Below are 23,760 nucleotides of genomic sequence, written 5' to 3' on the forward strand. Positions count from 1 at the left end.
CATGTATTTTCATACACTGCATGTCCATATCTATGGCCTGTATCTGCCTAATTCCACTAATATCCACCTTAATCCAGTCACTTCTCCTGTAGATTGTTTTAGAATTTGTTTGCCATTCTTTGTCTCACATATTTATTGTTAATTGTATAAATGTCCGTGAGCATTCAGTAACATCTTTTTTTACTTCGATTTGACAGTTGATAGAATTTTTTTTTGTGTGGTGTGTAATAATAATAGCCTACAGTAAAAACAAAAAACACACACAAAAAAACCCCAATTCAACTGATTTGCTATTTCACAACAGAGATTTGCCTGAACATGATATTGTCTCAAGTGGACTTTACAAGAAAGATATTATGGTTAAGTGGAGGTATACTGTATATCAGTGCCAATATATATAATCTTCTGATTGCCCTGCAGAACCAGGACAGAAATCAGTGAAGACTTGTGAGAAATCTCTTGCGTGCTACAGCGATGGTGCCAACTCGTGTCAAAGAGGAAGTGGTTCATGTGGCATTCGAGAGAAATGCGATGTGGTATTTACAAGGACGCACTTCCTGCATAATGCTATGAATTCCATGTATTTAGGTCAGAACAGCTACAAAGTGCATTATCTCTCAGCAGAAACCATCAGAGCAGACTTACAACTTAGCAAATGACTACAAATATGTGGTCAAATATAACGATGGAGATTAAAAAGCATCAGAAGGGGATATGGGCACGCTTGATAGCGGGTAAATTCAAAAGACAGACAGGTCAAGAGTCAAAATTCAGACAGACATGGATTCAACAAACCTATATGACCGTCACAAACAGAATATTGTGGAACCAAGGGCTCTACAGGCAGGGAACCCACTCGTGCAGTTAGGTCAGAGGGTGGCATGCACTGATGACTTCCATCTTATCTCATGTGCCATGGCGGAGCTTGAAGAGAGCAGCTCTAAGGTTTACACTGGGATTAAGCTGCAATGCTGTTCAAGCAATGTGAGAGGATGCACATGGCATCACGAGCCTCTTCCCACTGGAGGGACACCAGTCCTCTCCGCTTGTGTCACGGCTGGTGGGCAAGCTCAGCACCCATTGGGGAAAAACTGTAAGTCTCTGCTGGCTTATGAAGAGCCGGAGGACAAACACAGCTTTGCCTGAACATAATTTTGTCCCCAATTGGACTTTACAAGAAAAAAAAAACAAATTAAAATGGTTAAGAAGAGCATAAGTGGTGGTCTTCTGAGATATCCTCAACCCAGGACCAATATATGATCATTTAATTTACATGTAGAACCAGGACAGAATCTGTGAAGTCTGGTAAAAAAAATAAAAAAATAAACATCTTTTGCATGCGATGGTGATGGTACTAACTCGTGTTAAAGGGGAAGTGGTTAAAGCAGCATTCAAGAAAAATGCTATGTGGGTTTTACAGTGACTGCAAAGAAGAAAGAGCATCACTTCCTGCAGAATGCAATGATTTCCATTTATTTAGGTCAGAACAGCTTCATCATAATACTCGGTATATTATCTTTGGCAATAATCAGCCAAACCAAGTAAGCAGTATTAATTTAAGTCTCTGTTGGCCTATAAACAGCCGGACAACAAACTGGAAAAAGTGGCAATGTTGCATATTGACCGATCTTCTCTCTTCTCCATAATCAGACCAAAATAAACAAAGTCTTCATGTTACACTACATGTCAGAATAGATTCATTGCGCCCATCACATAACTTCTAAAGCAATTCTTAGCATTCTTCTAAAACGTCTAATTTCTCAGAGGTTTCTGACCATCTGTGTGTGTAGGAGTGATGTCATATACAGGTAAATAAACATAGTGGCTCTTAGATGGGATTGCAGTGCTTTAAAAAGATCAATGTGATAATTAAAAAAAATGTTTGAGGGGGTTATTGAAAGTACTCTGTTAATCTGCCTCAGTAAATACTCTCGCAATGGATGCCCATTGACATGTCATGTATTTGTACTGCAGTTTTCCCTCCTGATAAGCATCTGGATTTCTTTAGGAAGAAAAAAAAAGAACAATTTCATTGCAGCTACAGTCCTGTTCTTAAGGATCTTGGCACATGATCACTTTATCACTGTCTTACTGTTTACTGTGTCTTTTAATCCTTTCTATTTTTTCGTTTTTCGACATTTTTATTTAAAACTTTCTTAGTGTTTGCTATGCTATATTTAGTTTTTCCTTATAAAAATAGCAAAGTGTGCCTTTGTCAATAAAGGTAGGTAAAGTGCAGTCAAACTGGGAGCTTGTTTCAGAGAGCTGCAAGAAGCGCAACAGAAGTCCGTCAACATGACAACTTCCACAGCAACAATAGTTGTAAAAGCAGAAGAAGTAGCAAAACCTGATGACTGTCCAGCTAGTGTGTGTTCAAGTACTTTTAAAACAGGTTTTACTCACTGAATAAGTAATTTCATCCTCCTCTCGGGTGACGCAGGGGGCGGCCATGTTGCCTGTTTGTAAACTGGGAAATTTCCAGCTGGCACTGCAGCCACGGTGTTTATCAACAACAATAACGCTTTTAGTTTTCTGTTTTTATTGGAGAATATTTATAAATTCTGATCTCTGACCACTGAAATGCCTGCATAGACTCGAATTGTTGAGTTGAGTTTTTTTTAATTTTATTTTATTGTTGTTATTATTTGATATATTTTCCACCATTTGTTTTCGAGCAAATCATCAAAATACAAACTTTCAGAAGTATTTTGTAGATTCCAATCAGTATTTACAAAGGGAAATACGATGAACAAAAGAAACAATAAGAATTATAATAAAAATACAACAAGTAAAATAATATTTATGTTTTAAGTATTTCAATATTAAACTATTTTTGTTGGTGGAACATCTCCAGGCTACAGAAACATGATGAACTAAAGCAAATCTGTGAATTCAGGGACTGAGTTAAAAAAAATTGATGAACTTTATTAAAAAGAAAGATTCACAGTGTCAACAGAAACAGAAATTATGGAAAATTAAATAATCCAAGATATAACTTCACATTATTAAATACAACATAATACAAGTATGAAGAGTATGAAACATGGCCAATATAATAATCAGATTCATCAACGGCAATTAAATGCTTTTCCAAAAGACATTTTACGCATTAAATTGCGTAGGACTTTTCCCCCCAACAATTTATAACAATTTAAATATATATTGGGCAGTTGACTGTGTACTAATTAGATAAAATCTGCACATTTCTTCTGAAGAAGCACATTGCTGTTGACATGCTTATAAATCACAAGATGTTTGGTCCCTTCATAAACTATAATCGGTCACAGACGTGTGACTTTACACCTGTAAAGTATCAATGAGGGGGATGGTTTAACTTTTAAAAAAATCCGTAAACTTTTCTTTTCTTTTTTTTCTTTTGTAACAGCTGTAGTTAATATCGTCCCCACACGTGGGAACAGCAGTCTTATCTTCTCCACCATGATTATCCAGACACTAATTGGTAGTTTGGCCCGCAGATGCGTTCAGCAGCCTGGTGGTTGGATGGAGCCTGCTGCACCTACACGCAACCCACGTACAGAAAGAGCTACGTAATCTGTGTGTGACTGACTGAGTGAGTGAGTGAGTGTGATTCAGTGTGTTTTAGAGACAGGCAGTGGAGCATCTCTCCTCTCTCAGCATCAGCGTTGCCAGCTTCAATCGCTCTTCCTCCATCGCGCGTCTGTGGAACCTGTGGAGCGACTGAGCGTCTCTCGCTCCCATTGTTAAAAAAAAAAAAAAAACACAGCACGCCTCGTATTCAGCTGAAGTTTGGAGACAATAAACAGGTTTCGCAGCTTTCAGAAAGGGAATCTCTCTCTGCTGTCATCCCGGAAGACTCGCCACATTGTCTGTTTGAAGGAAGTTGAAGCAAACAGGTGCGTAAAACTGCGTTTCTTTATTATTTCTCCTTCTGAAATCATAATTTTAGTAAATTCGGAACCACAATTATTATATTTAATTCACTTTTACTATAGAGTAGATTCGTTTTGTTTGATTTAATCGAATCCAGTAGTAAATCCATTCATGGTTTCCCATCTGGATTGTTACCAGTTCCTACAGGTGGGATTTTCAGCCACACACGATCTTTGGGTTCAGAAAGAAAAAGAAAAAAACCCACGAAGGGCGGTGTCATGGTTTTCCAGTCTATTGTAATAGGGAGTGATTGAAATAGAAATGGTCCCTTCTTCTCACTGCGCCTGTTTCGCCTCCTCGCAGCTGTGCGGTGCGTTCAGCAGCCATGGACTCTCTAATGAAGGGTTTCAATAAAGCCAAGGAAGGAGTCGTGTTAGCGGCGGAGAAAACCAAGCAGGGAATGACTGGAGCCGCCGAGATGACGAAAGACGGGGTTATGTTTGTCGGTGGGTTCCCGGAGTAATTCTTAATAATGATCGTGCCATGAAACGCCCCTGGTCTGTATTTTTAATGAGATGATAAAGGGATTGATTTGATCATCCCTGTTCTGTGTCTCGAACTGAGCGACACCTGTGCTTTTGTTCCAGGTACCAAAACAAAGGATGGAGTCTCAACAGGTAACAGCATTTACTCAGAATGCTATTGTTCTGTCACTGTTGTATGCATTCCCACAACTGATCCTTGACATGCTGAAAAATAAGCTTATTAAATATTGGATGTGCTCAACAAAAGATACCCACGTCTCTACTGTAGTTCTGCAGGTGTGCAGGATTCATATTGCCACCTATAACTCAAAACAACCTGACAATCTCCCCATGGACCATCCCTTGCCATTTCTCACACATAACAATGGGGGGGGGGGGGTGTTAAAGACACCCAGCAGGATGGATGGATTGTATCTGACACTGGCTGCAAGTCAAGCAATGACACGTTTTTGAAAGATGGGATTATTAAAAGAAATGTATGACTGCACAGAGACGCCTGATCTTTTTTCTTTTTTTTTTTCCACACTTGATCTGATAATTTGATTTCAAAAGATTCACAGGCTAATTTGATGCTCTGTGATGGATATAGCCACAGATAATAATAGACTATCTTTTATTTTTAAGATAAAGTCTCCGATCATATTGGCAGATGAGGAAGGCATGGCACGCAGTGTGTGAGCAAATATGCAAAATTGGGTTTATTGATCAAATTAGATTTGCATTTTTCAAAGAACTGATTATTGCAATGTGTTACTCCGGTATTGACTTATGAGGATTGCTTCAAGTTTGACAGGGTTGTCAAACTTGTAGCCTATAGACCTGGCCTGCTGGTTCACATTTGTAGTGTCAGGAACCCTTTTTTTTTTTTGCCCCCCAAAAAAACAAAACACATTTTGTTGGCATATGATCACATTTGTCCTTAAATTTGACCATTTAGAAAAAAAAAAATCTTGATGATCTTGTTTGATCAGATCTTGTATTGATTTTTAGAAAGCATGTGGTTGTTTTACCAACTCAGGCAAGTAGTAATAACTTTCTACAGCTGAACATACGTCAGAGCGTCACCGTGACTCATCTTGCCACACTCGGGCTTTGAAATGCAGTATTGTGGGATGTGTGTCGTGTTTACATCTTTTCCTTTTATTAAGAATCCTCCTAGGATTTGCTACGCCCTCTCAAATGTCCTCCTCCCTTTGTCGCTGCAGTCGCAGGTAAAACCGTGTCTGGAGTGTCTCAGGTGGGTGGAGCTGTGGTTACCGGGGTGACGACCGTGGCCCAGAAAACCATGGAGGGTGCCGAGAATATCGCCGCTGCCACTGGATTGGTTAAAAATATTCCAGCCAAGCCAGTAAGGAAAATATGCTTCTTTTGATATTAATATTAAAATTAGGTGGAATGTGTTGCATGGCGTCAGGCGCACGAATGATAAAAAAAAAAAAAAGTGCCACCCTGTTTTTTAATGATGCTCTTTGTATTGGTGACTGACTGATCAGTTGTGTTGCCCTCTCAAGTTCTTGTGCAAACACTTAAAATCTGATGTCACACTGGAAAACTATATCAAATGACGTGACCCATGCCAGGAAGCATTCATCCGTCTGTTTATGGAACTATGCACGTGAAGTGCTGTCTATATTGGCATAAACGTTAACACTGAAATTGTGGATTTATTCGGTTAAAATTGTATGTCAGAGTAAAATCAAGGTTCATCAATGACATCAGAGCTCGCGGTGTTTACCCTCAAATGCATTATATTTTGGTATGTTGGAGCATTTTGTTTTTCAGCAGTTCCCTAGCCAGACAGCCACTCCTCTTGTAAGATGTGTCAACCGCTGCACATTCACACCAAATTAAGAGAAAACATAGTTAACATTTTTGTTAACAATACCTGGCACGGCTAATAAATCAAATCTTCAAAGAGGAGCTAGTAAATTCTCTTTACTCGTATATGAATGTATAAAAATGTTTGCAGTATTCTTGATTATAAATGACTAAGAGCCGAAAAAAACAAAACAAATCCTCCATCGTGCAGTAGGAGCCTCGTGTTTTTCACTCACAACTAACTCTGTTAATCCCATTAAGCAGCCATTTCAAAAGGCCCACTGCTGTGCAGTCCATCCACAGAATGGAGATTTCACCACCTTGTACAGAATAAAAGAAATGTCGTACAAACCAGTTAAGATTATAATTCGTATTGAATTACTGAAAGAAAATGACATTCACAATCGGAGCTGCATAAATGATGAATACGACCTTGAACCTGTCAATGTTTTTCATTCACTCCCATTTGTTTAGTAACTTGAACACAGGTGGTTCCTTCAATGAATGAACTTCATTTATTTCAAGTGAAATTGAATAGGGCTCCATTATAAAAAAAATTTAAAACATTTTTTTTTTTTTTTTTTTAAATGTCTCATTGCAAGTTTTCAGTTTGTAGTGAACCAGGTGTCTTGCAATACTGTTTATTCACGTAATTGTCCAGCTCTTCTCATATGACTTATAATAATATTATATAATCTCATTATATTCAGGTCACCTGGCTTTATTTTTCCTTCTGCCTCACAACAAGAAGTTTTCTGGTTTGGGTCTGGCATGGGGAGTTTGGAGCTGTTTGGAGTCAACATGTTCTCGATGCGTGGTTTGGGGTTTTCTACAGTTAATTAATGGGAAACTCCCAAAGAAAGTGTTAAAACACTTTCAAAACAACTACGACCATTTGTTGAATTACACTTAAAAGCTTTGTTTCCTCAAATGTCCAAGACGGACAATATGGTGTCTGATGGAGGTCTTCTTGTCTAGCAACACATTATAGATGCTGGCTGTTAATCACAGGTATCAGTCGACTGTTTACCTGTACCTTTCTAACACGGCTTCAGAAACGGCCGCTTGCAGCATGTCCGTCCATTTCATACCGTGGCTGCAAACGCCAACTCTTCACTGTCAAAATGGCCTCCTGACCTTGAGTCATTTGTCTTCAATTCCTGCATCTGCTGCTTCCGCCTTCCCCGACGCGAGAGCCGTTACATATTGTTTGCCATCCCGTGTTCATCAGTCAGTCTGGCCTTCGTTTGTCAAAAGAGGAGAGGGAGAAGGAGGGAGGAGGTAACGGCGCTTTACCGTAGCGAGCCATTTACTGCCGAGATGCACGTCGGGTGTGAAAAATGTTTGTCCTTTCACTTTCTTTCATGTCACACTTTGACCCGTTGTCTTCACTAGTCTCACATTTTGAAGGTGGTTTTACAGAAATTGGAGCAGCCAAGTGTCCCAGTTGAAATGTCGGCGTGCATTTGGAAACTCGTAGGTCACACACTTTTCCTCAGATAACGGATGATTCATCATTGTGATATCTTGTATACGGCTAAGAATGATGTCGTCCAGTGAGAAGGGTTTGAAGACGACTGCCTTAGTGTCAGAAATGCCACATTATCCTCAGACGATCAAGGCGACAAAAAAGCTGTACCAGCTTCACAAGGATTGAAAATGCGTTCATGTTCCCACTTTCCAACTATTCTTTCAATGAGCTTTTCCCTCGACGTGAATACTATAAGAATAACTACTCGATTGATGGTTCCCTTCCTGAAACACGCTGTTGCACTTGTGCAGTCAAACCTACTGTTTGAATGTACAAACTCAATGCTAGTTTGACAGCAGGTGATTCACTTAAATCAGTAAGAGCCTTGAGTTAATATCATTTTTCAACTTGTTTGATTTCAGCATTGTTTGCAGCATTTAGCAAATATTGATTTTGTTTCTTTTAATCATTCGAACTTCACGTATTGGAGCAGTAAAATATCCGAGACCTTTAGATCAGTAGAAATGGTACCTGCAAAGGAAACGCTGCACCGATACAACCCAGATTTGAGGAGGTAGCTTGTCTGGGTGTTTAAAGCTGACTAATGACTTGTGGTTCTGTGGAGAAGAAATACATGTTTGGGGGCAGGGTGGCATTTTAAAGTGCAAATCAATGTATATATCTACGAAAACAGTGAAAGAGGTTTTTAATTTTACATCTTTCTAATGGAACTTCCTATTGTATATGATCTCTTGAGTCCTTGGTGTTTACGCAAGATCATTTTTATTAAAAACCAGGGTGTGAGGACAATCTGTTCAGCTTAAGTACAACAGCTGACAAACACTATGGCTCATTTTGTTGTCTTATTGCAGTGATGCTCTGATCAAGATTTGACAATGACCTATTAAAAAAAACCATATGCCTGTAAAAGGATTAGATTTACCTGTAATTTACCTAATCTGTAACACTGTATTTGGACATTTTTTGACTGGTTCATTATTTCCTTCTGAGGGCAACACAAATACTTTTGGCATCACAACAAACATAAAATCTGCGGATGTTAATTAGTGATGAACCGCCAGGGAATTTGGGATGATTTGCTGACAAAGCACACGTGTGTGTAGAGTCATTTGTTCAATGCTGATTTAATTGGCCTTGATTAGTAGATATTCTATGAAACGGCAGATAATCAAGGAAACCAAGGAAATTGTCCTGGTTTTTGAATGATTAGAAAACCTTGCGTCCATTTTTTTTCTTCCTTGAAGAAGCCACACACACTAGATTTCATGGGAGGATAGACAGTTCCTCCCAGCATCCAATCAAATCGTTTAATTTCTCGCAGTAATTGTTTCATCAGAACTCATCTAAAAAAGTGACCATGGTAGTTATTTTGGCTGATCAGGATTCTTCACAATGAGGCGGACCCAATTTTTAATTTTTTTTCCCCCCCTTCAAACTGGCGGGCAGACGAGTCGGTCCGTTGATGTGCACTGTTCATCTGACAGAGAGCCAGTGGGTCGACACGGAAGAATAAACACTCAAACTCAAGTACAAACATCCCGTCGTTCCCATGGAGGGGATGTCAAGCAGAGAGAAGCATTTTGATTTCATTTACTTACCAATCCCAGGTGGAATTGAGCCGTTAAACATCATCAATATCAATTTTTATTTAAAAATTGATGCAACGTTGAATCAGGGATCCACACCTGTTTCTGACACACACACACACACACACGGATCCACAGAGGATGGTGGGATGCTGAGTTGATGATTCCCCTCATCTAATTGTTTCACCAATTCATCATCAGCTGCCGGTGACTCATCTCATAACAAGATGCCTGCTCCCCTTTCTCATTGTCACTTTCTTCTCCCGCTACCTTTCTGGCTGAGTCGAGGGCGAAGCAGTGGAAAAAAGAGGAGGAATGCGTGACAGAAAAATAGTGTTATTGCTCAGCTCTATATATCTCATGTCCCACACGGCTTTATTTCATATCCTCAAAAGCAATTTCTGCTTTATTTTTGCTGAGAAAGTGAGTGATCACTTTGATAGGTTTTTTTGTACTTCATTTGACTATGCTTGACTAGCTTTAGAAACTGAACATTGGCCTCTTCTGATCACTAATCCGAGATCACGGGAAATAGACATTGGCAGAGTGTTGGCATAGTTGAAGCGCGTGTGTCTTCATGAACACGCACCTCTCTGGCGTCGCATGCTGAACAGATGGAGACTTGATGGGTGGTGTTAAATGCAACAGCAGGAGAAGAAGGTGCAATAACTGGTTTGAGGTTCCGCACGTTGACGCGCACGGTCAATGCACTGTGACCGCTGCCCATTAGGGAAGGTCAGTTCAATGGCACGGTGTAATCAAGGCATCCTTTCAGCGAGGCCGGAGAGACGTCGCCCTCTATTCTTCATTAGCGCTTTGTGCCTCGGCCCCTTTCAAGCAGCCCACTCGATTGAAATGACCGTCGATCGTAATGACCGTCAGGAAAACGTGGGCAAATGTCTTTTTAATGTGGAGTAAGAGAGGGTTTTCCACAAGGGACTCGTCAGAAGTTGTACACCTACAAGTTTTTTTCTTTTCTTCTTTTAATGTGGGCAATCAAGACCCGCAAGTCCTTCAAATCAAAAATCAGTTGCTACCCTTCAGAGTAACTCACAGGAGGATGGCGCTATTGTGTCCTCACCATCTATGTATGCTAAATATTAACCGCTGCAGAAATGAACCATTTTCAGATCATATATAGATGTGCATAATATTCAGTTTGAGTTATTGAAAGGTTTTGAATTATTCTAGTGTAGTCATGGCAGACTTTTCTCTTGTCACCTGAATGTAGACAAATGGCAAATCTGTCAATCCACCTCTGAAGCCACTTTAACATTGGGGTTGCTGGGAGCTGACATTGAGCAAAGACGAGGATTGGAGTGCAAATTATAACAAGCGTCAACTTAACGAAGTTTGTGAAAGCCTTTTTACAATAAACTCACAAGCTGTTGAAGACTGTCTACAGGTTTTCAGTATGAGATTTGTCCAGTCATTTTTGATACTGCTTTATCCTGTTCAGGGTCGCGGGGCACTGTAACTGAAGGCCATTCAGTTACAGACCAGTCCACCTAGGATATTTACCCTGATTTAAAAAAAATAAAAAATAAAAATCACACAGGAGTTGGTGTGTTTTTGTGTGAGGCCGAAATGAAAAGTTGCTGTTTTACTTCCTGATGCTATTCTCAGCGTTGCAGTCGAAAATAAACGAGAGAGCCCTAAACTCCCCAGCACCGTCACCAAAAGATCCAGCTCCCCCAAAACACCAGCAAAAAAGACCAAAATCTGGCGCCGCCACAGAGAATACAAAGTACTTAAAGTTGATTTTGGCTTTGAATTGTTTTCGCTCGATTCACTACCCCTAATTTCTATGTTCATTTTTAATCAAATCTCATTAAAGGGCAGAGCATAAATTATTCTTAATCGTGAATTTCTAAAGCTTTCCTCTTTTTCCAGGGTGATGACATCTCACCGGAACAGACTGTGGCAGAATCACCGGTTGATACTGACCCTGCTGATGTTACCGAGGTAAACACACGTCCCACAGTCCATATTTCAACATGACACTCAAATAAAATGTCATCTTCCTCAATTAAACTAAGTTGCAATAATGACACAAATGTTTGGGTAAAAAAAAAAAGCTCAGTGCATTAAAGAGTCGCCCAGCGATGTAAATCTATAACAGCCAGCTTATCTGAAAAAGGCTCCGAATAGCTGATCCCGCACAAGAGGAGCCTGATGGCTGAAAGGTCTGCCTCACATTCTCCTTTACAAAACTCTAGTAACCCCTGACTCTCACAACTCTGCGAATGAACTGTTGTACTGAGAGTATATTGTTCCAATAGGTCCTTAGAAATTATGGTGAGGGAATATACAAGAAAAATTAACTCTTTCCTTAACATCGGTAAAAGTTTGTACATCTAATGGAGTGAATTCAACCAGTGAGTTTAATTTATCATTTGTCATTTAAATTTTAAAAAGAAGAAAAACAGGATCATCTGCATACAGTGACTCAAATAACGGTTTCTTATCTCTCTCTTTCTCAGGAGGACTCTGACTAAAGAGTGCCAGATCCTTACGATCCTCGGCGATCGATGACCGAAACATTCCATGTTGCTCTGCCAAGTCCCGTCGTGCCTCGTTTTGGTCCTGTATGGTGTCTGTATGTGCGCGCGTGTGTGTTTCCCCTCTGTGTTGTTGTGTCATGGACGTGTGTTTGTGTGGTATAAGTGGAAACGTAAAGACTGATGGACGTTGTGCGAGTGTGTGTTTCTGTGTGTGCCTTTTGCACATCGGCCCTGAAAAGGACCTGAGGTGTGTGTGTGTGTGTGTGTGTGTGTGGTTTGTATGTGTCGGTGACCAGCTGTCATTTACAGTGACTCCCTCCCACTGAGAAGGCCACCTGGCTACTGTGTGCGTCTCCATGTTCTCTGTCAGTTATGTGGCTGTGTCAATAACTCCCAACATTGAAATATACCACAATCTACAAACACCTAAGTGTCTCTATATAAATGAACAGTTTACAGTGGTCTGTTTGGAATGGAAGCATCATGATATGCTGTATTTTTTTTTTTGTCTGTACACTCGGGGTTTTCTTGCGGTGGATTATAAAAGTGCTAAGCTATCTGTGCATTCATACTGTAATTTTGTTATCACTGCTATAACTGATGTATATCATATTGAATGGACTTTTGAAAACCAACAGCATGTAAACCAACCTAACGGCGACCTTAAATTTGTTGAGTGAAATGTTAAATAAAATATACATAAAGATTGTCTTTAGACTTTTATTTTCTCTCTTCAGTGTCACCTTGATAAAAAATGAAGGCTTTGCCCATCATTTACCTTTGGTGTGCTAAAATAAGATCTTGTCCTTGTTAGATGGAGAGAACAAAAGTCCAAATGTGTTACAATCACATAATGTAAAATGATAATGAAATAAAAACCAATGGGTAATTTGGGTTGAAGAGAAAAGTCAACGTGTGGATTCTTTCCAACTGCAAATCAAGTGAGAAGTTTCAATCGGGAGGAAAGCAGCAGCAATGCACATACAAGGTTTGTGTGTAGGTGTGAGAGCGTATGTCGTCTGGTGGTGAATAACAAAACATGCACACGCACCAATAGCCACTTCAGGAATTCCAATACCTTGCAAGGATTTCCGAAATGTAAGCTCTTTCGCTAACATTTGTATTTTTCTTCCTGTGCATCAAGGGGAAACGAGTGCTGGCTGTTGCCACCGCCTCATCACAATGAAGCCCGTTGGCCTTGACGATGTTCTGTATCCATCTGTCCAGCTGCAGGCTTCATGGTGTATGAAGAAAAATGAGAGAGACATGCACTTAGAACGGCCTGTCCTTGTAAACGGCTCCGGCAGCATGTCTTGCTCTGATAGACGGCTCTGCTCCATTTACACGAAGACCACCAAATCTTTCATTCCTGCAGCGCACCACCGCCTGCACTCGTTTTCCTCCTACAGCTGCCCTGCCACTACACTGTGCTTGTCGACGGTGGTATGACAGAAGTGTTCACAAAATGCAAAAGCAACATTTGTAAATATAATGCTGCAGAAGTGACTGACCTGGAGTTTTACAAAATTTGAATTTAGATTCACCAAATGAATGAAGAAAGTGGGAGGAAACCCTGACATGCAAACTCCCAACAGAGGCTCACGCTCGGACCTGTTTGACATTTAGCTGATTTTATCGACAACAGAACAGCAGCGGCGGGGAAGGACTGCGCCCACCAAATTTGCACCTGCTTTTCCTGCCTGACAAGTCAAACTGTACCAGAGAGGCTCGTGTCCCAAATCCACCTCATCCAATCGCCTTGCTTCTTTTTAACTTTGGCATGTGGTTGAATCCGGTCAGATGCCTCAGCACTGAGTTTGAATGTTTCTACTGTTGTGAGCCAAAGATTTGCCCTAGCGTAGCGTACAATTCATACGAATCTGCAATATTCCTCCATTGTTTAACAAAATGTGTATGTTTACTTGTTTCAACGCCTAGTAGGGTTGTTTTAGTGACCAATTTCAAATGGGTTTGTGGAAGTGTGTGGGACAATATGCCAAATACAGACTGAATATATTGTCCAAAGGGAATTTGTGTATACTTCCATCTTTTATTAGATTACACAGGAATTGAAATATATAAAGATCTTTTTCCATATCTAAAAAGATTTCAGTGTGTTTTCATTAAAGATTTCCATTAATATTGTAATTATTTTAACTCCGTATTCATCAACTGGAGTACACCCACTCCAAATTCCTGCATTGCTTGCGTCAACCACTTTCCACATGGTCACCACATTCTTTTTTTGTAAATCAAATTGAAGTTTAAAGCTCCACAACCAGCTGGCCTCCCTCTGAAAACACACACAATCCACTAATTTTATGCGTCGGAGCTTTACAAACATGTACAATGACTTCATGCATGTCCACACACTTCCCCCGCTTCACAATGCAACTATCTAAATGTCTATTTTCTTCACAAACCTTTCAAAGTAAAATACACGTCGACAAAGGATACTGAGCTGATGTTATTCCGTCTTTCAATCAGATTTATTGTGAAGGTTCATGTGGCAAGGAGAATGTGAGCATTGTTCACTGATCTGTTGGACGCCTCCAACAGCAGTATCCAGTTGTCGTGTCAAACGCCTACGTTGGAATACGTGACAACTTGGTGTGCAGTCGTGACAGCGTGAGATGACAGGATAAGATGTGTGACGGCCTTAAAAAAACAACAAAAAAACCCAACATCCTCTTCAAAGTTCGATCTTATTCAGTGAGAGAAGTCCGTATGGAAAGGAACAGATGGAGAAAGGTGGAGGAGACTTTCACTTCCTCTTCTTCCTCTTCAGGGCCTTCCACTCTCCCTCCTGAGTGGCCAAGCTGCCGAACAGCTCCTTCACTTTCCTCTTCCTCTCGGCGTCCCTGCAACACAAAACGTTGGCGTGTGGGTTCAATCCTCCTCCCCGACAGAACCGAGAACACTGCACATGAACATAAGAGCTTCATCTTCACCTGCTCATGACCTCGTTGAGCTTCTCTCTGGCCAGGAAGCGCGTGTCCTTCCTGATCTCCCTCAGAGCGCCCTTGAACTCCTTCTTGTACTTGTGCTTCAGCCGCTCCTTCTCCTTCTCCTCCTTGGTGCTGCCGCGCTTTTTCCCGTAATCCAAACTGTTCGGTGTAAAACATAGAGGCCACAGTTTCAGCGATAAGGTTTAAAAAAAAATTAAGGCTTTAAATTAGTGTTAACCTCCCTCAAAGGTGAGTAAAGATGTGCACGTTTCAATATAAAATCCCCTTGCCTGATAAAAGCTTGCCATCCTAAATACATTTGCTGTGTCACGATTGGCAGTCCCTGCTTTGCACTTACACTTCAACAATCTTGGGTGTGAGCAGCTTCAGAGGAATAGGCTTCTTCTTGTCAAAAACCAGTGGGCTGTGAGTCACAGGCGCGTCGCCGATCGTCTCCAGGATCGTGCTGTGAAGCTCCTGCAGAAAGAAGAAGAAGAAAGAAAAAAAACTCACTATAAATAAAACTATGAAAGAAAGATGGAGAAACAGAACTTGTATACTAATTATCAATAACACCAACCTGCAATGGACCTGGTAACGTTTGAGAGGACAGATGCTTGGATAGAAGCGCTCTGATTGGTTGGAAGACGTGAGCGAAGGATGTGAGGTCTTTGTAAAGCAGGCAGCATCTCTTCACCAGGTCCAAGCAGGTCGACAAACACAGCAGCCTGTAACGAGATACAATAATCATTTGGATCATTACTGGCCTGAAGCAGAATAGTTCATTCTGCTATTTTGAACAGATTCTGCGTGTTTTGTCGTCTACACATTGCCTGTAATCGTCCAAATGCTTGTTGTTGGAGAATTCTTTTTTTTTGTGTGTAACCAAATTGCAATAACTAATCATGATGATTATCTCAGCGATGACCAATGAGCTATTCCGGTTTCCCTTCCGGCCCGTCTGAACACTCTGAGCTATGCGTCTACGACAGCAGCAGTGACGCCGCGTTCGCTGCTTCTGTGCACGTCACACAGCTGCTCCACTCAAGTGTTGGCACAAGCAATCAACACGTTATAATAGATCGCTGCCCAAGTGAACGGCTGACCAGGAGCCTCGACTAATGACTGATTAACCCCCGTGTTATTCTCATATTCAATCATTTGCGACATCTTCAAGAAAAGCCTTATTGAAGTTGATGATGGGAGAAAGGGTTCGGGTTAAGGTTACAACCCTCGCGCAATAAAAATGGATGCATTTGTCTTCACAGTATTGTAATACCTACAGACAACATCTGGTTCGTTCCACATGTACTACGCAGCAAAATAACCACCATCTTGTAATAAGTCAGTACAATCGTTTGGTGGAATTGATATTAATCTGGGTGCAAATGGCCATTACTGGTCATTTTATCTTGTTCAATCACTTTGCATTGTGTTCAAAAGGAAAAATAATCTTTGAATGAGTCAATTTTAAAACTCCATAGCCGTCTTTGAGTTTAACATTTAATCGTTTACCGAGTTGACTAATTTTTGCAAAATCCACTCACTTCTTTGAGTATTTTTTTTTAATTGTCCAGTTATTTAAATTAACCTTGACATAATGGGTTTAGTGATATTTAGTTAGCTCGTTTATAACTGCCATCAATCACTGCTGTTACCTGCTGTTAACGTCTGTCTCTAAAAGTGAGACCCCTGGTGGACACATGAGAAACAGCAGTTTTATACCAGTCGGCCCACAGGAGACATGTTTGGCACCCCTGCATTTTACCCATCATGCACCTTGTACTACAGTGATCACAGCATAACTGTTCATAAGGGTGTGATGAGCAGGATCCTCATACCAATGATGAAGATCCAAGTTATGGAAATCAGTTAATCCTTTAGGACTTGCAGAATTACTACAAAAAATGCAGTTTATCTATCTATATTTATTTATTTATTTTTTACATACTCTGTAATATAACAGCCTTTAAGTCTGTGTTGGTGTGTTTTATGGCATGGATATTATGTGTATTAAATTTAGTTGAGCACAAATAAGAAAAAAATGTATGCTCCCACAAACGGTGCACGATCACGGTCTGCCTAAGCCTGTTTGCAAGCTTTGCTTCGTGCCCACACACCAGCTGCTGTGTGAAACCAAACCGGCGCCTCGTCAGAATCACATGAGTTGGACGTGTCAGCTCGGAGCCTGAGTGTGTGTGTGTACAGGTAAACACAGCACGACGGCCTGGTGCAGCTTTTTTATCTTCCAGAGGTGGCCACAGTGTAACTGAGCTCAGCAATTTAAATCACTGTATTGCTTTTTTAATAAATGTACATTTTTTTTTTGCTTTTAAAAGTCCTACTGTGTTGCTTACTTTGTTTTTATTCCTTGGATAAGCCTTATATGAATCCAATAAATAATACAGAAAGAAAAATGGCAGACAGTTAATGTTTATTAGCTCTCATTCAAAACTGATGAACATGCAGGCAGAGGCGGAAAATTCACCATATTTACACTTCTACTGGTACTTTTGCTCAAGACTTCCTGTTCCCATTCAAAAATAAAATTCCTTCTCAAATAAAAGTGTTAAACTAAATTAGATGTGGGTTTTAATTAGAAAGTCCTGTCAGGTTATTACCAGTTTCTTAGATATAAAGTGAATCATAAACAGTTTGTAATGATTATACTGGTGTATGTGTTCACACAGTTTATCAGTGACAAAAGGTCTTCTGTGCAAAAATGTGACTCCTGTCATCACAACAGAAAATGGTTCAGTAAAAGGTACAAAATTAAAAAGTCATTTGTACTTTAGTACTTGATAATTTTTTTTTTTTTAAACTTCGGTACTTTTCCCCATTTATTTGAATATGTCAGCAAAGGATTCATTTACAGATCTAAATGGTATAAACCTTCTGTATTTTAATCGGTACTTTTAAAGGCATATTTTTACTTCAGGATGAAGGATGAATATGTGTCTTATACATCTACAACTGTGTCCAATATACTGTGATTGTTGTGACATGAGTTCAGAGTGAGAATAAAAGGGAGACTTTTGGTTTTGGAGCACAGGTTGATCATTTTTCTCAATCATATAAACTTACATTGTGAAGTCCTTCCACTTGGTGAACTTTTTTGCTTTTAATCAAATCAATCTTTACCCCGATTGATGTTGTCGTGGCAACACGAAGCAACAACATCCTGGTCAGCGGTGAAGCGCAACCTCGTCATACCTGTGGTCGTCTCGGTCAGCGTCACTGTTCAGGTCCAGGTTCTGGGTCGCAGACAGCGGCAGACTCTTCTTGCTCCAACTCTTCCAGGACCCGGAGACCGACGGCACCAACATGTCGCTGTACTTTCCCGATGACTTGAAGGGCGGCACCACCGTGTAACCTGCAAGACGAGGGTACGCAAATGTTATAGAGGGTGATGTCGCATCTGATAGACAAGCAAAAGAACAAGTTTAGTGCGTTTATCTTCATCAATGTCAATTATTTAAACAGAAAACCAACTATAATACTATAAAACTATAATAAATTAACTAGTATAAACATCGTTCAAATAATCCTGTTTGCAAGATTAAAGTGTAATCTGTTTAGTGTTCTTTATTTGTAGTCTTATTAAATCAGGTGCATGTACGTCCATTCACACGAGGACGCCGGCACCAAAACGCACCGTTAACCTCACAGAAAGGTGAGCGTAAAGATACCTAGAGAGCTTTTGTCCTGCACAGCCAGGTGAAGCGTCCCAGCCAAAAAAGTGATGAGTTCAGGCAAGAAGCGCTTTGAGAAGGAGACGTACTCCACTGCCAAGCAGCACAGCGCTAAACCGGAGGTCACGTCCTGTAAGGATCTCACTGGGCACTGGAAATGGGCAAGACACACACGTCTGACATTATTACAGCATTAATACTGAAAGAATTAAAGAAAAAAAAAAATACACAGGCAGGTATGCAGGAAAAGTCCAAACAGGCAAATACATTTAATGCTACAAACGGCGTGTACCTTGGTGAGAGCTTGGCTGATGTAAAGCGTCGCCGGAGTCGTAACTGGATGTCTGAAGTCGGAGGTAGGAAACAGCAGGGCTGTCACCTTCAGGTAAACAAACTGAAAACACAAAAACAAAGTGTGTTCAACGAGCGCCGAGGCAACGAGCCGCAGCACAGGAAGGATAAAAGTCTAATTACGGAGGTGAGGAAGCAAGTAAACAGTTCGTTTCCTATTTTTCCCCATTAATGCAGCCTGATAAACACTGAGCAGCTGTCTTGTATCTGCAGCAGTCGACACGTACCATGTCTAAAGTGGGGAAAGAAGCATGACCTTTGACCTCAATCACTTCCTCCATGCTGTGAGCAGCATCTCCCAGGATGCCTTGCATGGCTTTGCAGGCCGCGTCTGGGAACATCTGGCAAAGAGTGTACAGCTCACTACAGAAAGAGAGAGACAATCAATGAGTTTTAGATTATTTAAAAAATGTTTAGTAGAACGTTTCCTTTGAAAATAGTTGAACTGACGGTATGAGCTTGTCAACGGTGGCGAGTTCAGGTGGATTCCTGTTGGCCAGCTCTCCAATGTACTCCAGCAGGAAGCCAAACAGTTTCTGCCACAGAAGAAAACAAAAGTGAGTCGAGGACAAAAGGAGATTTGATTGTGATTTGAAAATCGCAGCAAAATGTCGTTGGCACACTCATAGCAGTAAAATATGCAGCAAGTTAAAAGAACGAAAACAAACTATGTAATAAAACAAAAGAGCCAATCCTAGTTTAGAAAAATTCATTAAAACAAAATGAAGCCGCTTATACGAGCAGTGCGTTTGCTGAATTATCCAGAATGTTCTGTACCTGCAGTTTGAGCTTGTTGCCAACAGCCAAACTCGGGTGGTTGCATTTCTGAGTCCTGGCCACAATGAGGCGCTGGTTGTCAGGGGTGTGACCATGAAGCAGGTCTTTCAGGTCATCGCAGCTTTCAGGAGCTGCAGGAGGAAGAAGAAGGATGTTAAGACCTTAAAAAAAAAAAAAAAATGCACTAAAAACGACAGCAACGAGTGTAAATACCGGTGAACGTGTACGGGAGCTCAGCTTTGGCTGCTTCCTGCTGAGCTTTCAGCTCCTCTTTAGTGAGACTCTTCTTCTCTTTGGCGCCAGTGTCTTCCTCCTCTTCCACCTCTTCTCTCTCCTCATTCTCACTTTCTTCTTCAGAGTCCAGGTCTGAGTGACCATCTTCGTCTTCACTGCTACCCCCCTCCCCCTCCTCCTCCTCCTCCTCCTCCTCCTCCGCTCCCTCTTCATCCTCTCCTTCTTCTTCATTGTCATTTTCATCTTCCTCTTCAGATTCCTGATCCGCATCGCCTCCATCTTCATCTCCCTCCATCTCCTCTTCAATGTTCCATTTCCCATCCTGCAAACAGAAAACAATCAAGCAAATCAAACTACGGGAGAAACAACAGACCATGAACTTTTAACAAAACGAGTTCCAGGTTGAACTCGAAGGATTTTGGATCTGTAAACTAAGTTTGATCGGGTCTGGACCCCTTGAGCGTCGCCATGGTTACCCAGAGCGGCTTTATGTAGATTGGAGGCAAAATTGCATCACAACGGAATTATTTCATGTCGCAACCCTCCATTAGATGGAAGTCTTGTAAAAGATGACACAAACAAAAAGATAATAGGTTACATCTCTAAACTACACATACTTGGTATGCCAGGGCCTTCTTGTCATGTTTATCCAGGATGAAACCGTCATTGAGATCATCAGCAGACATGTGGATTTGACTCTGTGCGCTCGACCCGCCTTCCTCTCCCATCATCCTCCTCAGTCGGTCCGCCTGCGGAAACATCGGTGAAGTAATCCATTACATACATTAAAAATCAAATCGCTAAGGCACATGATGCGGCTTTCTGCCCTGTCGGCATACCTCAAGTTTCTGGAGCTTCTCTCTCTCTTCCTTGGCAAGCTCCTCCGGGGTTTTCATCTTCTCTGACGGCTGAGCCTTCATCTCAAAGCCGAGCTCTCTGACCATCATGTCGTATTCGTCCACCTACGAAACGTGCCGGACGCCAACGGAAGGCGATACTTTTGTCAGTAACGACCGGGGGGAAACACAAACACCTTGCAACGTGAACAGTGTTTCCTTACTTTGGGCTTCTCCTCGGTTTTGTCGGCGTCTGCAGCTTTGGGCGTCTTTTTCACCATCAGCGCCTGGATGCTCCTCCACTCCTGATCCAGCTTCTCCGTCAGCTCCTGCGCCTCCTCTTTCTGCACCTGTCGCTCCCTCTGCGGATGAAACGCAAACATCCGTCATCTGCGCCGCACCTGCTCTGCAATTCAGGTCACGACTCCCGTTATTACTGCCCCACAAACAAATTGAATAAGTAAAAATGCAATACGTGAACTTCACATTACATCGAGAAGGAAATGAGGAACAATTAACGGACTGCGTCTTTTTTGTACAACAAACCTGAATATTGATAAGTAAAAAGTGCGTTTCCAGATCACCTTCTCCTGCTTGGATTTCTGGATGAGCTCCTCGATGAGTTCCTGTCTGGATTTGGCCCTCTGGCCTCCCTCCGCCTCCTGGTCCCCTGTTCCCTTCTTCTTCAGCAGCCCTCCTCCTCCTCCTCCGAAGTGGGAGGCCGTCAGCTCAGCTGCATGAGAAAGACAAATATTGTCACTAAGACATGGCAGCACTGTAGGCTAGAATTTATTCTTTAAAAAAAAAGATGGCAAAGATGATTTCATTATTTAAAAATGTCACTTTAAACAGTTGCAATAAATAAAACATTTTTTTAATTGTCTTAATAAAAGAAAAAAACCTATGGTTTGCAAGGGTAAAAAACAGATATAGAATATAGAAAATATTCTCTGGGTATTACGGGGAAAAGAACATTTTGTGTTCAAACTTACCTGACAAAAGACCTTTCTCCTCTGTTTCATCGTCACTGTTCACCGCGTCATTGAAGTTTTCCATTTCGGCCAATGACTGGCCAAAATGAGTCAGCTCTTCCTCCTCGTTCAGGTTAAAAACGTCCTTCTTGTCATGAACGCGCTAGAAAACGACACAATTAGAAGCTTAAGAGGAGTTCTGTACCTAAACATAGATGTAGTTGTTGTTCCAGGAAGCATTATGACGTCACTCACCTGCCTCTCCATCGCAAACCTCTGCAGGATCTTGTCCTCTGGTGCCATCTTGGTGTCATACTCTCCAAAACGTCTGTCAATGAATTTACTGGATTTCCTCTTCTGCTTGTACTCCTTCAGGAGCGTTTCTTTTCTCTGCAGATTAAAGAAAATAATGAAAAATGGCCTATAATCTATCATTTGTCTCCGACACTCAACAACTTTTTGACAATAAAACCACTTTGATTCAGATTCACTCACACAGAAAGACAAATGAAATGGGGGAAATTGCAGTTAAGAAAAGGATTGAACTTTTTTTATTTCTCCCATATACTTTTGTCAGTTTCCTCTGTTCCGACAAACCTCTCAGTCACTCCTGCAGAAAATCCCTCCTCCAGCAGGACACTGTGAGCTCCAAGCTTCACAGCACAGATCGTGTTAATGAGAGCTGTGACTGAAGGCCCTCAGATTTGGTGCCACAACACACACAAAAGTTCTGCTTTGTATTATAGGTTACCAGAACACAGAAATACTTCAAACCCCAAATAAACAGATTTAATGTTCGCCTTCAATTAGGAATAAGGGTTTCGGTATTCTGGCTTCCTTCCAGAGTACAAAAACATGCATGTGAGGTTAATTAGTGATGATGGATGTATATATCAATCACTAGTGCTTAAATCTTTGACAGTTTGGACTCCTAACGCCTTAATACAATTTGATACGAGTTAACTTAATAAGGGTGTTATTTAACAGAAAAGCTAGGCCCTCTATAATCAGACCATTGCACTGCATTAGCATATAAAAGAAATATGCAATGAATAAAAATGTATGTCAATATACAGTTTGTGTATGTCATTTAATTTTGCCTTCTGCGTGATGACTGATTGTATTCACAGTATGAAAACAAATGTATCATTTATAATTCTGTAATCATACACCAGGCAAACAAGTGTTTGACTGTCCAAGTGACAGTTTGCCCACACAGTTGATATTTTAAAACGTTTAAAAGTCCCTCTGCATACCTTGGTGTTGGCTTTGGATCGAGACACTCCAGGCAGACCCACATCGTGCTTGGATTTTCTCCCCAAAACATCAAACTTCTTCCTGTTGATCTTCACCTCGAAGGGGTTGTTCTTGATCTCGGTGGAGGTTTTGGTTTTGCGGACTTTGTCAGCAAGGCTCCTCTTTTTGGGTACCTTCCCCATCTGTGACACAGAAGAGGAAAGTATACAGAATTTCTGCTCGTAAATAATGTCCCTGGTGCTACAACATACATTTACATCGTAAACAAACTTAGACGATCCTGACTAACAACTTACCTTCAGCCGCCTCGTGCAGACACGTTATTAAATCCCCTCTTAAAAGACCATGAGCCCAAACAGACCGCTTAAAGATTAATTGTATCAAGTTATATTCCCATCTTTTAACTCTCCACGTTGTTTTACTGAGCGTGCAGAGCCGGGGAACTGTTTCCGGCGCTAAGTGTCCTCCATCGCCCCCTGGCGGATTCTCGGAACCCTGGAGGACCAACACTTCATCGTTGTATTGATAATGTGGAATATGTCTAAGTTTAGTGGATGATTGTAAATGGAAACAATGAAGACATGATGGCAATACATGGTGACGTTGATTATCGAAGAATGGCTTTGATTTAATGCACCGCAGTCATTAAATAGCCTCCGCTTTATTTACTTTATTTTCACATTCAGTGAGCATGTGGCATGTCCAAAAAAAGAACCATCCTTTCTTTCTTTACTTATTTTGAATATGTTAATAAAATAAACAAAGGGAAAAATGGTCATAGGTTCAAATACTAGCCAGGCACTTCTATGTGGCGTTTGCATGTCCCCCCCAATGTGTGCATGGGTTTCCTCTGGGTCCTCCAGTTTCTCCCCAGTCCAAAAACAAAACAAACAAAAA

General features: G+C 41.0%; 2 protein-coding genes across 2 annotated transcripts; one reads left to right on the forward strand and one right to left on the reverse strand.

Annotated features, from left to right (window-relative positions):
* The first annotated feature begins 3,738 nt into the window (after nt 1-3,738).
* LOC308140455 (uncharacterized protein) lies at nt 3,739-12,506 on the forward strand. Its single transcript, XM_080510268.1, has 6 exons — nt 3,739-3,875; nt 4,216-4,358; nt 4,500-4,529; nt 5,603-5,745; nt 11,187-11,258; nt 11,777-12,506. Exons 2-6 carry the CDS (start codon nt 4,238-4,240, stop codon nt 11,789-11,791), a joined length of 381 nt encoding a protein of 126 aa, XP_080366394.1. The 5' UTR covers nt 3,739-3,875; nt 4,216-4,237; the 3' UTR covers nt 11,792-12,506.
* A 1,413-nt stretch (nt 12,507-13,919) lies between these two features.
* nop14 (NOP14 nucleolar protein homolog (yeast)) lies at nt 13,920-23,295 on the reverse strand. Its single transcript, XM_080510150.1, has 19 exons — nt 23,160-23,295; nt 22,863-23,045; nt 21,862-21,996; nt 21,628-21,769; nt 21,220-21,368; nt 20,860-20,997; nt 20,639-20,761; nt 20,417-20,548; nt 19,779-20,121; nt 19,566-19,696; nt 19,239-19,324; nt 19,016-19,151; nt 18,730-18,831; nt 18,435-18,588; nt 17,959-18,118; nt 15,326-15,473; nt 15,104-15,222; nt 14,749-14,904; nt 13,920-14,658 (listed from the first exon to the last, which is right to left on the reverse strand). The coding sequence occupies exons 2-19, from the start codon at nt 23,043-23,045 to the stop codon at nt 14,562-14,564; spliced, it is 2,634 nt and encodes an 877-aa protein (XP_080366276.1). The 5' UTR covers nt 23,160-23,295; the 3' UTR covers nt 13,920-14,561.
* Nucleotides 23,296-23,760: the final 465 nt, after the last annotated feature.

The sequence above is a fragment of the Blennius ocellaris genome (genome assembly GCF_963422515.1).
Source record: "Blennius ocellaris genome assembly, chromosome: 15".
NCBI lineage: Eukaryota > Metazoa > Chordata > Actinopteri > Blenniiformes > Blenniidae > Blennius > Blennius ocellaris.

Coding starts and splice junctions, on each gene's coding strand:
- LOC308140455 (XM_080510268.1), top strand. CDS start 4,238: ATGGACTCTCTAATGAAGGGTTTCAATAAAGCCAAGGAAGGAGTCGTG. Junction 4,359..4,499: donor AGACGGGGTTATGTTTGTCG/GTGGGTTCCCGG, acceptor CTTTTGTTCCAG/GTACCAAAACAAAGGATGGA. Junction 4,530..5,602: donor AAAGGATGGAGTCTCAACAG/GTAACAGCATTT, acceptor TTGTCGCTGCAG/TCGCAGGTAAAACCGTGTCT.
- nop14 (XM_080510150.1), bottom strand. CDS start 23,045: ATGGGGAAGGTACCCAAAAAGAGGAGCCTTGCTGACAAAGTCCGCAAA. Junction 20,998..21,219: donor AGAAATCCAAGCAGGAGAAG/GTGATCTGGAAA, acceptor TTTCATCCGCAG/AGGGAGCGACAGGTGCAGAA. Junction 19,697..19,778: donor GCTCCCGTACACGTTCACCG/GTATTTACACTC, acceptor TTCCTCCTGCAG/CTCCTGAAAGCTGCGATGAC.